Consider the following 11,139-nt stretch of genomic DNA (forward strand, 5'->3'; position numbering starts at 1 on the left):
CAACAAATTTCGCACTAGTTCTTTGCAAGGAAAATGATGAACGATCATATATTTTCGTATATGATAGTCAATTTTAGTAGTTACTTAACTAAATGGTTCTTATGTTATGCTGAGGTTATTTTCCTTCGAGGTCTACTTTTTGATATATAGGGTAAATATATCACCAGATAAAAAGAAGTTAAAAAATTCGGCCAAATTATGAGAAAACTAATTCTTAAATAGTGTGCAGCTTAGATATATTTACTAGTTTAAGACATCCATTTTCATTTGCTGTGTATTTTTTCAGGGTCCTCTCTCTTCACGATCTGTTGGAGTTACTGTTAGTCCTTCACGGTTTGCACCTCCGGGACAGCAAGGACAACCTTCAAATCTTCCCCCAATGTCCCTATCTGGAACGAATTTCGCTGCCTCTTCTCCTTCTCCTGTAGCATCAGGCGGCACTTCAGCATTTCGGGATCGGTTTTCAAGCCCATGAAATTAGAAGTTATTGTGGTTAGGTTTTGCATGTCAAGGCGGCCTAGCTACTGGTTAATACTCTTGTCAGCTGGCTTTATGTTTTCTCAACCTCATTCAAACTGGCTATTCTGTGAAGCTGTAAATCATTCTGATGTTCCAACTTGTTCATTCCCTGGGAAGGTAGTATTAAAGATGCAGTGTCTAAGTTCGGTTCCTTCTAGTCGGGTGTATAGTGTTTCTGCTCTCTAGCTAACAGTTGTGCGTGTCCTTTAGATCCTTGTGAAGTTGCCCTTGTTTTATAGTTTTCAGTTGTTTAAGTTGTTGGAAATGCATATCCTATGTACATATATAATGCCATTTTACTTTAAGTTATGCTTTTAAGTCTCTAAATCTCTATTGCGATGAGTGGCGTTTTATTTGTCATTGTTGTGCAATCCTTTCTCTAAATTTGTGACACTCATTAAGATTAAATGCCTCGTCTCAAAAATCCAGGATGATGTATGTCATTGATGTGTGTTTCTTCCTGAAATTTGACAGAACACATCAAAATGTAGACGACACAGACTGGAAACTCGTTTTGAGATTTGCCATTTGCTTTCGATAACCATGTCGACTTAGATACTGAATCTCAGAGTTAGCAGGGCGTCTTACTACGTTCCATTTCCATCCTCCTCTCTTCTTTTACCTTTTCTGGCTATGTTTTTCCATCTTCATAAAAACTATTGTTCTCTGTCATGTGATGGACTCTTAGTTGAGATTGGGAACTGAAAGCACATGTTATCCAATTTAAAGTACATATTGCAGCGTTGGCAATATTCCTTTGACTTTACTTCGTGGAGAAAAGAGACACAGAGAATTCAAATTGATTGAAATGTTGCTCCAATTGGATTGTACCAACATTTCAATACTGTGGAAGTAAACATGCAAAGAAAGGCAACGTTGCAAAATTTTCAAAATTCACCAACTACTCAGAGAGCCTCTGTCGGGGTTGGTCTTTGCTGACCTTTTAGTATCACGGGGCACACATTGTATAGACAAAATAACCAATTTAATCTTAAGAATAATGGATAATTTTAGGGAATGATACATCATTTATGAAGTTTATATGGATGTCTTGCATTCATAGATTTAGCGTAGCCTACCGCTCAAAACTTCCTTGCCAACCTACATGAAACAGATTTCCGGACGGACGTCCACATAATACTTTTCTTTAAGGTATGATTAATTGATATTCAAAAGTATACTTTTCTTTAAGGTATGATTAATTGATATTCAAAAGTCGATAGCTTGATTAATCTGAATTCATATCGGATACCATTTTTTAAGGAAGAAGCACTCTCTATAACCTGAGAGTTGAGGTTTGACCAATAATTAGTGCAATGCTGATAAATATTTAAACTATTACTAGATTTTTCTCAATCAGGATGGTGCTTACTTGAATGACTGTTTCTCAGCCATGCCATGGTCATGGTCATTTGTCAATTACGTATACCAGCCAGTTCAGTGAATTCGAAAAGACAGGTTGCTTCCTGCAGTGGTGCACTCTTACAAGTAGGTGAAGGAAAATAATGGAGTATTAAAATTAAAAAACGACAGCAACAAAATACTCAGTATAATCTCACAAGTGAGATCTGAGGAGGATAGTGTGTACGTAAATCTTATCTCTATATTAAAAGGTAAATAAATTATTTTCGGTAGACCCTCATTTCAAGAAAAAACATATTAAAGCCGTTCAAAAAGAGAAATAGAAGTAAAGAAGACACGACAAAATACTAAAGATACATTCTAAAAAAAAAAGGGAACCATCTCTATAGCAAAATAATCCTATCAATATTGAAATACAAGGAACAACACTCAACTAGATATCTGTATGTGTGTATATATACTTCTCACTTAACCATCCCTAATTAATGTATATTTTCACTATATTAACTTACTTGATCATGATAAGCTGAGTTGATTTAATGTAAACATACATACATGTTAAATATACACAGGTTACCAAAATTGATCTTACTTTTGACAATTAAAATATGAAGTTGTTAGTAAGCACATCTCCCTTTTAGATGACCAAATTCTAGTGGAACCCATTTTAGATGCCTCTTGCATAAAAAAGTAGATGATGTCAAAAAGTTGCCGTTTCTCTACTTCTCATCTTTTCTTCATATTTTTCCCTTTGCTTGTCCCCTTCACATCCTCCCCCCCCCCCCCCCCCCCCCCCCCCCCCCCCCCCCCCCAATTTGGCCATATCTCTCACTTTAACTCTCTCACAAGTCCCATTCCACTTCAACTTTCTCCAACATTATTATCCCTCTCTGCCCCTTTTCCTCCTCTTTCCCTTACCCTTTTTTCCCTTCTTTCATTTTCCCCTTTATATTTCTTGATAACTTATCTCCAAACCACCCCACATGGCACACAACAACACTCACAGGCGCATTTTAGCATCTCAAGACCATAATCCTAAAACTTCCATTTCCATGGATCCCACTCTCAAAAAGCAACCAAAGCCCACCCCCTTTACCTCCAAAAGTGCACTACAACTAAGTTGCTTGGACTCTTCACTTTCGACGAATAAACATAGTACTACTTTTGAAGAATCCGATGCACACGTGTTAAGATTCTTGAAGAGTCCGAACAACATAGCTACAGACAACAACAACAACAACACCTCCAATCATAAAATCCTTAAATCTAACTCAAAAGACTCTTCTGGGCATTCATCAAATTCACTTAACAACCACTTAAAGCCCAAATCTTGGACTAGTTCATCAGTTCTTGATTCATCATGTACACCTTTAACCAAGTCAAAAAGCCAACATGGGAACTCTACTATGGTCAAGGTGAAAAAAGTGCCCCATAGTAAGGGTAATAAAGAGTTCAACAAAGAGGTGGATGTTAAAAGGGGGTGTGTAAATTTGTCTAAGAGTCAAGAAATTGAAAGGTTCAAGGAGTTTGATGAGATAAAAAAGCAATCTTTATTAGCACTACCATTGAAGAATGTTGGAAGGAGGAAATCATTTTGCAGTTCAAAGATTGAGTTGGGTGATTTCTTTAGTTGTAGTGGTGTGAAAGTTGTGTCTGTAGATATGCCACCATTTATGCAGATTCATGCTGTTAATTGTGCAAGAAAGACTCATGATAGCTTGGAAAAGTTCACATCTAAAGCTCTTGCTTTTACCCTCAAAAAGGTAAACAAAAAGTATACTAGTAGTACTATATTCCCTTTGTTTCAACTACATTAACAGGCATAATACATGAACATGTCCTTCAATTTAACCTCAAATTATATCTATTATCTTCAACTTTTCAATTCTGGAGGAACTTGTATAAAATTAAATAAGTAGATACACATAGTTCGTCATATACACCATGTAGGATAAGAATTAATCATGTAGGATGCTGCATAGGATGTATATGTTAACTTATTTAACTTTATATAAGTTTGAGTGCGTACTTGTGCACATTTAAAACTGAAAATCATTGATTTGAAGGCAAAGTTAAAAGGCCTGTTTATGTATTGTAAAAAGAAAATGGTTCTTCTATATTTAGTGGAACAACTCCTTTAGATCAAAACATCCAACCTAACATGGTAGGAGTAAAATGAAAGGAAGAAAAAAAAAACTCTGTTTGTTTTAATTTATTTGTCTAGTTTTGATTTGATATGAAACTTGAAAAAATAAAAAGGCTTTTAATTTTTTTAGTTTTAAACTTAATATACATAGGCTTATCAAAATGATCTTTTAGTCTTTTGATCTTAAACATATCAAATCAAAATGTTAAATGAAAGAGTTGTAAAATTTTCTAAACGAACAAAACAAATAGTAAAAGATTCATGTGATCACGAGGTCATGAGTTTAAGCAATAGAACATGCTCGTGCTGAAATGTAAGATAAGACTGCGTGCAATCGACTCCTCCCAGTGCCCGGGGCTGCCTTTCTTTGCCCATAAAGAAAATAAGAAACAAATTAAAACTAAGGGAGTTACAAATTATTCATTTTGGTTTATTTTGAGGTTTACAATGAAGTGATTTATTGGATTGAATGGGGGGTTTGTGAATAATTTTTTCAGGAGTTTGATGAAGTGTATGGACCAGCATGGCACTGTATAGTAGGGACAAGTTTTGGTTCATTTGTAACACATTCTGTTGGTGGTTTCATGTATTTTTCTATGGATCACAAGCTACATGTACTCCTCTTCAAGACTACTGTACAAAAAGCAGAATCTAGTTGAAAAATCTTGAGCTGAAATTCATTTCTAGAACAGAACAAAAAGTTTTGGTAAAAATGTGATGTCTACAATGTATTTTTTTTGTATGTACATTGGATTTACTAAGAAGAATATGGTTGTTTTGTACCCATTTTTAAGTTTTCAACATCATTGGAAATGTTCAGGAACAAATGTACATTGTTGCTATTTTTTCTCATTTCTTCTTAGAAAACAAGGTATTAAGCGTCAAAGCAGATCCAGACATCAAGATTATCAAAAAAAAAAAGGGCAGCCCGGTGCACTAAAACTATCGTTATGCACTATGTCCCGAAAAGGATCCCACCACTAGGGTGTATTGTACGCAGTTTTACCTTACATTTCTGCCAGAGACAATTTTCAAGGCTTGAACCTGAACATGTGACCTCACATGACAGCAACTAAAATACAAAAAAAATTAACACATAAAGAAGTAAAAAAAATTTAACATCTACTATATATTAATAAAAAATAATTCGTATATATTTTTGTGGAAGATGGTTAGAATGAAGCCTCTTTCACCAGCTTGGCTCCTACCCTACTTTGTACAAGGGTGTTATGTTAAACTCTTCTAAAGACCAAACAACCCGATTATTTGATTTTTTTAAGAATTTAAATTTTTTGTACTGTTAGTACTAAATATTTTATATTATCAGGTAAATTTAATTTGCTATCCAATTTTTTCTTTTTCTAAGTAAAACCATTAATTTCAATATATACTTATAACCATATCGAGAATTAGTGTTTTTTTTTTTTTACTTTATAAAACATATATTGAATCATACTTTCCTCATCCCTTTTGTTTTGAAGACGACAAGTACTTCGTCTGGGCCCTATGCTCAACTCAACTAGAGTGGTATAGTCTTATCTGGGAAGTGCTAGTTCAATTTGGGTAGACTTCATTCAAAAATATCAGCACCTCGAGAATTAGTAAGAAATTAATTGCTATCTCTAACTGGGATCACTCCTCGAAATATTTTTTATTTGGTTATGAGAATTATTTCACTTTAGTGAAAATTATTTTTCTTTTTCTCATAAAATTTTAAAAACAACTCTAATTCATATTCATAGCCAAGCACAACACCAACTTCAACTCCAATTTTAAAAAATTAATATTTTCATGGCCAAAAAATCATCTAGTAGTTATTTAGAAAAATTGCCAGTCCATTAACAAGAAGTCGCTTTGGCCGAGTGGTTAAGGCGTGTGCCTGCTAAGTACATGGGGTTTCCCCGCGAGAGTTCGAATCTCTCAGGCGACGCTTTATTTTTCTTTTTTTTTCTTTTTCCGAGAAATGTATGTATTCAGTTCTTAGTTGGTGCAGCCACTTGAACGAGACCTCAGTACGCTAACTAGCTATGTTGTGTGTCCCTTGACTACGACCTTTTTAGGTTACGGCTTCCCAGAGGGACTACGACCTTTTAGGTTACGGAAGTTTGAGACAAGCAATAACAGGATTGTGATGCCCTTACATATTTTGGGTCTCACGGGAATTACATTGACGTATTCAATGAGTTTATATCCTTAGCTAGAAAGGCTGAGTAATATTTGAAATTTCATCCTGATGGAAATAGATTTTATTCGTTGTCTTATACTTTGATTATCTTATTTTATTGTAGTTATTAGTGGCGGAGCTACTTTTGCTCCAGGGGTTCATTCGAACCCCCTTCGATAGAAAATTATACTATTTTTACATGGTTAAAAATATTTTTTATGCATATATAGTAGAGTCGAACCCGCTTCGACTAGTTGATGTATTTACTTTTCAACTCCCTCAATAAAAATCCTGACTCCGCCACTGGTAGTTACACTATGCTATTTCTTGTATTTCTACTGTTTTTCCTGGATTGTTGTGGACTATTTGTTTTCTTGAACGGGGAATGTATCGGAAACAATCTTTCTACATTTGAAGTAAAGGAAGATCTTTGTCCACTCTACCCTCCCTGCACCCCAATTTGTAGGATTATATTTGGTGTATGTCTCGTTGTTGTAAGACATATATCAATGCACATTCAATCGCATTATTGTAGTTTAAATGTCATAGAAAAATGTATATAATGCATGTTTTTGTACAAATACTTTGAAAAATGAAATTTGGACATCTTTATTCACAAATATATATTGAAAAAAGAAATGTATAAAGATAGCAAATGAAAAAGTCCACTCATGCATCGACTTAACCGAAGAGAAGGGACTACCATTTAGTCTGGTAAAATGATCAACCAACCAATTTTATTTCTAAAACAAAAAGTATATAGCTGAAATTAATGCCACCATTTTCACTTTTTTGACACCTTTGAAACATACATACAATGCAAATGCAAGAGCCAGAAAAATGGACATCATGATCTTTCTCATTACATACACCCTTTATTCCTATTTTTAAATCTTGGGTTGTGCCTTTATATTATGTTTATGTAGTATGGCTTCAGGATCATTCAGGTGTTTTGTTGATCAAAAATTGGGAAAATTTGCATTGTTCTTCCTATATGCTATTCTTGAATGGGTGTTGATCCTTGTTCTTTTTGTTGATGGTTTTCTTGCATTCTTTTCTAATGAATTCGCCAAGTTCTTCGAATTGAATATCCCATGTTTGTTCTGCACGAGGATTGATCACCTTCTCGTAAATAGGAACCCGAATTTCTATTACAATGAATCCATTTGTGAGGTTCATAAGAAGGACCTTTCTGCACTTGCATATTGTCATGTACATAAGAAGCTCTCCGAAATCAAGAATATGTGTGAAGGCTGCCTTTTGTCATTTGCAACAGAGAAAGAATCTGATTGTCATAGGTACTGTTATATTGTGCGACCGTCTTGTCTAAAAGCTTAAATTCTTAGAGAAGACGCACTTTTGTTTGCTTAATTGTTTTTTCAACACGTCCTGTCACGTGTAGGCCATGGGCTAAGACGTTGAGTCCTCTTAGCTTTTTCATATATTTCACTTTTTTATAATTTGAATTCTTTTAGTGAAAAATACTGAATTTGCGACTGCACTATAGGCCCAATTCTTTCGTGATATTTAGTACGTGCAGATTCTTTTATATAACGAGTTATGGTGATATCATGTTAAACTGTGCGACCGCGTCATTTGAAACTTAAACTCTTTGAGAGAGCGCACATTTGTTTAATTAGTTGTGTGTGTCTTCAACAGGTATAGATCACTAGCTGGGGTTTTGCAAAAGGACATTGATTGCTTCGCAGGAGATGATGTACGACTTTCTGTGAGAACAGGGAAGAAGGAACTAGATGAGGCCATCCAAATCGAGAGGGGCATAGTCGCGAGATGTTCTTGTTGTAGAGAGCCTCTAAAAATGAGGTCCAAATTTGCCAGGAATGCATCGATAAATGGAAGGTCTCATACTCAAGCTCCTGCTCCATCTCCTCGCGCTTCTCCTAGAGCTCCTTTATTAGGAGCATGGAGGACTATTGAGGAAGTGCGCCATCTAGAATCGCCTCGCAGTGTTAGGTACATGGAGCTCAAGTTCACGCAAGATGATGAAGGCCCCTCAAATGGAGGTAACCTACTAATTTTCGCCTCGCAGTGTCAGAATCTGTTTTTGTTACCATCTGCTATTTCTTGTACTTTTGTTACTTCTTTTTCTGGACTGCTTTGGACGATCTTTCCTTGAGTCGAGGTTCTACCGGAAACAAACCTCTCTACCTCTGAGGTAGGGGTAAGGTCTGCGTATACTCTATCGTTCTGTTTATGTTACGGTTGCATGATCCTTTCTCTGTTTATCAAGAACAGACTTATGACAAATTAATGCATTCCAGGTAAAGAGGATATGAAAGTTGCTACTGTGCCATTGCTACCAGATTCTGAAGACACACAGATTGATTCCACTTGCAAAACTCCAAATAATAGTAGAAACAGATTCTTTGGTATCCCATTAGACTCAGCTCAAGCAAGTCCTAGATTTTCTCATCATAGGCCCAGAAAATCATGGATTAGTGATAAACTTGATATCACTTCAGAGGCCAGCGACACGAATATTGTACCGGGCGATGTAGAAGAAGACATCTTGATTCGCTTAAAGAAACAGGTTCGTTTGGACCGTAAGTCTCTTGTAGAACTATACATGGAATTGGATGAAGAAAGAAGTGCTTCCGCTATTGCAGCAAATAATGCAATGGCGATGATCACTCGTTTGCAAGCGGAGAAAGCAGCTGTTGAAATGGAAGCCTTTCAGTATCAGAGAATGATGGAAGAACAGGCAGAATACGACCAAGAGGCTTTGCAGCTCATGAATGATGAGCTTTTGAAGAAAGATGACGAGATGAAGCTCTTACAAGTTGAGCTCGAGACATATAAGGAAAAATATGGACCGATAAAGGCAATAGGTAGCGAGGTTTGTGAAGTTGATGATGATGATTATCAAGAATTGAGATCTCAGTGTTTATCATCTATTAGTGAGAGATCAGATTGTGCCAGCCCTAATGAAGCGGATCATCATAGAGTAAACGAGCGCCTTTTTGAATGTTCCGGGGAACATGGAGGGGTGAATGCGGATGAATCACAGCTCGATCTTGAGAAGCAAAGATCGTATCTTATGGGCTTGCTGACAGATGTTGTAGAGAAAATCAAAACATTTCCTGAAGAAGGACCTCATACGTTGGAACCAAAGATGATCGAAGGAAGAGGTACATGAACCTATTTTCTTTCCAACATTTTCACTTCATATTTACTCTCATATATATACTGACAGTGCAAAGAAATTTTACACTATTAGCGCAATCTAACTTGGTATAGCATGTTATCGCTTACTATGTGTGGTTGTAGTCATCTTTTCTGTGTCGTGATAGTGTAAAAACCAGTGGGGAGAAGTTAAACTCTTTCCCATTTTTTGTTTCAAATACTGCATATACACTAACCTTAGTTTTCAAATGCTGACAGGAAGCGAAAATAAGGTCGCTCTTACAAGAGAAGTGTCGTTAATAAGAGAGAGGTTGCGAGCCATAGAAGCAGAAAGCGGCTTCTTAAAACATGCTGCCATGACACTACAGAGTGGTGATGAAGGAAGCAAACTCTTGACTGAGATAGCTCAACATCTGCAGAAGCTTAGACACACGGGCAATACCTCATCAGAGTGTACAGATGCAACGCGAAAATCCAACTAAGGTGATTTCTCCATAGTGAATTCCTTCTTTGTCTGAATTGATCTACGCATCTCCCTCCTGGAGGTAGTATAATTTCGTTAAAGAGTATAAGCCGGAGGAACTAGCATAGTTATACAAACTTTTGCAGGTCGTGTCAACGTGCTACATAAAAAGATTAATGCTCCTTTTAGCCTACAACTGAACTTTAGTGGTATACTGAGAATTCACATAGCCGACCCTAACTCTCTCGGAGTTGAGGCGCAGATGATGCTGTTGTTAACTAAACTCTATCGATAACGCATTTTCAGTTGTGGAGAACATTTAACCAATTGCATTTGCAGGTGAAATTGGCATAGAGCAAGACAACTCTGGTATAATCCAGCAAGCTTTTCATCTTAGCTTAGTCTAAATGGAACAAATCGAGAAGCCATGAATCGATTGGACCTGTCAATCGAATGACTCACAACACTCGTATTAAGAACATCCCATTAGATTCCGGAAGCAACTCGAGTGAAGAGCTAATGTTGTAAAACAGTATATGTAAACATACACACATACATACATGATTTTTCATTTATATTAGACACACATCTATGATCTATGTATAATGAAAGATTTTGATTCTTCCTCTCAGATTTTTCAAATAGGCTGTGTCTCTTGTGAGTGCACTTGCAAATTCACTCAATTTTCATTGAATTATCAGGTTCCTCTTCATAGTGTTCCGGTCCTTTCCCAGACTCTCTGCATAGCAGGAGCTTTAATGCATCAGACCGCCCTTAAACTTCATAGTGCCAACAAAGCCAAGTGATAGTTCCCGCTATTTTTATTGAATGAACTGACCAATGCGCTTGGCACGTATATTTAATTTGAACTCGATAACTTTTACTCAACAAAAATGACATAAAATAGCTGAACCTGATAATATGTAAGAATCAATACTACTACTACTCATACTAGAGTTTCTTCCTTTTTTTTTAAAAAAAAAAAAAACTGGTTATATGTTCAAATCATGATGAACTGATACTACTAGCAGTAATAATAGTAATAAAGAAGATTAGCAACAATTGCAACAAGTTGTAATACTACTATGGAAGGATGAACAATCTTCCCTAATATTTTTCTGATTTAATTTATGTAGCTGAAATTATTATTAATAGATTTAGGCACAAATCTTTTTGGTTCTTATTAATAGATTATTATTGATAATTCTAAGTGAGTGGAAAAAATAAAAATGGATGATTAAAAGAAAGCTCAAAAAGTTCAACAACATAATTTACTTGTCTTTGCTAACATGGATGTCTATATTCAGCCTAAGCTAAATTCCTCAAATTATCTAATTTACC

General features: G+C 35.8%; 3 protein-coding genes and 1 non-coding gene across 4 annotated transcripts in view; all 4 read left to right on the plus strand.

Annotated features, from left to right (window-relative positions):
- LOC107875932 overlaps positions 1-846 on the plus strand; it is a 15,064-nt gene extending 14,218 nt beyond the window's left edge. The window contains exon 4 of the mRNA XM_016722835.2: positions 287-846. Coding sequence (XP_016578321.1) covers positions 287-475 — 189 coding nt within the window. The 3' untranslated portion in view covers positions 476-846. The remainder of the gene's footprint in view (positions 1-286) is intronic.
- Positions 847-2,721: 1,875 nt separating this feature from the next.
- Positions 2,722-4,813, plus strand: LOC107875931. Its single transcript, XM_016722834.2, has 2 exons — positions 2,722-3,644; positions 4,525-4,813. The coding sequence occupies exons 1-2, from the start codon at positions 2,865-2,867 to the stop codon at positions 4,684-4,686; spliced, it is 942 nt and encodes a 313-aa protein (XP_016578320.2). The 5' UTR covers positions 2,722-2,864; the 3' UTR covers positions 4,687-4,813.
- A 1,062-nt stretch (positions 4,814-5,875) lies between these two features.
- On the plus strand, positions 5,876-5,957 carry TRNAS-GCU. The gene has a single exon. It is a non-coding gene; the product is annotated as a tRNA-Ser (tRNA).
- Positions 5,958-6,721: 764 nt separating this feature from the next.
- LOC107874735 (probable myosin-binding protein 5) lies at positions 6,722-10,429 on the plus strand. The gene is made up of 5 exons (XM_016721487.2): positions 6,722-7,489; positions 7,851-8,215; positions 8,474-9,340; positions 9,594-9,818; positions 10,138-10,429. Exons 1-4 carry the CDS (start codon positions 7,119-7,121, stop codon positions 9,815-9,817), a joined length of 1,827 nt encoding a protein of 608 aa, XP_016576973.2. The 5' UTR covers positions 6,722-7,118; the 3' UTR covers position 9,818; positions 10,138-10,429.
- The last annotated feature ends 710 nt before the right edge of the window (positions 10,430-11,139 follow it).

The sequence above is a fragment of the Capsicum annuum genome, chromosome 6 (genome assembly GCF_002878395.1).
Source record: "Capsicum annuum cultivar UCD-10X-F1 chromosome 6, UCD10Xv1.1, whole genome shotgun sequence".
NCBI classification, from domain to species: domain Eukaryota; kingdom Viridiplantae; phylum Streptophyta; class Magnoliopsida; order Solanales; family Solanaceae; genus Capsicum; species Capsicum annuum.

Coding starts and splice junctions, on each gene's coding strand:
- LOC107875931 (XM_016722834.2), top strand. CDS start 2,865: ATGGCACACAACAACACTCACAGGCGCATTTTAGCATCTCAAGACCAT. Junction 3,645..4,524: donor TTGCTTTTACCCTCAAAAAG/GTAAACAAAAAG, acceptor TAATTTTTTCAG/GAGTTTGATGAAGTGTATGG.
- LOC107874735 (XM_016721487.2), top strand. CDS start 7,119: ATGGCTTCAGGATCATTCAGGTGTTTTGTTGATCAAAAATTGGGAAAA. Junction 8,216..8,473: donor TGAAGGCCCCTCAAATGGAG/GTAACCTACTAA, acceptor AATGCATTCCAG/GTAAAGAGGATATGAAAGTT. Junction 9,341..9,593: donor AAAGATGATCGAAGGAAGAG/GTACATGAACCT, acceptor AAATGCTGACAG/GAAGCGAAAATAAGGTCGCT.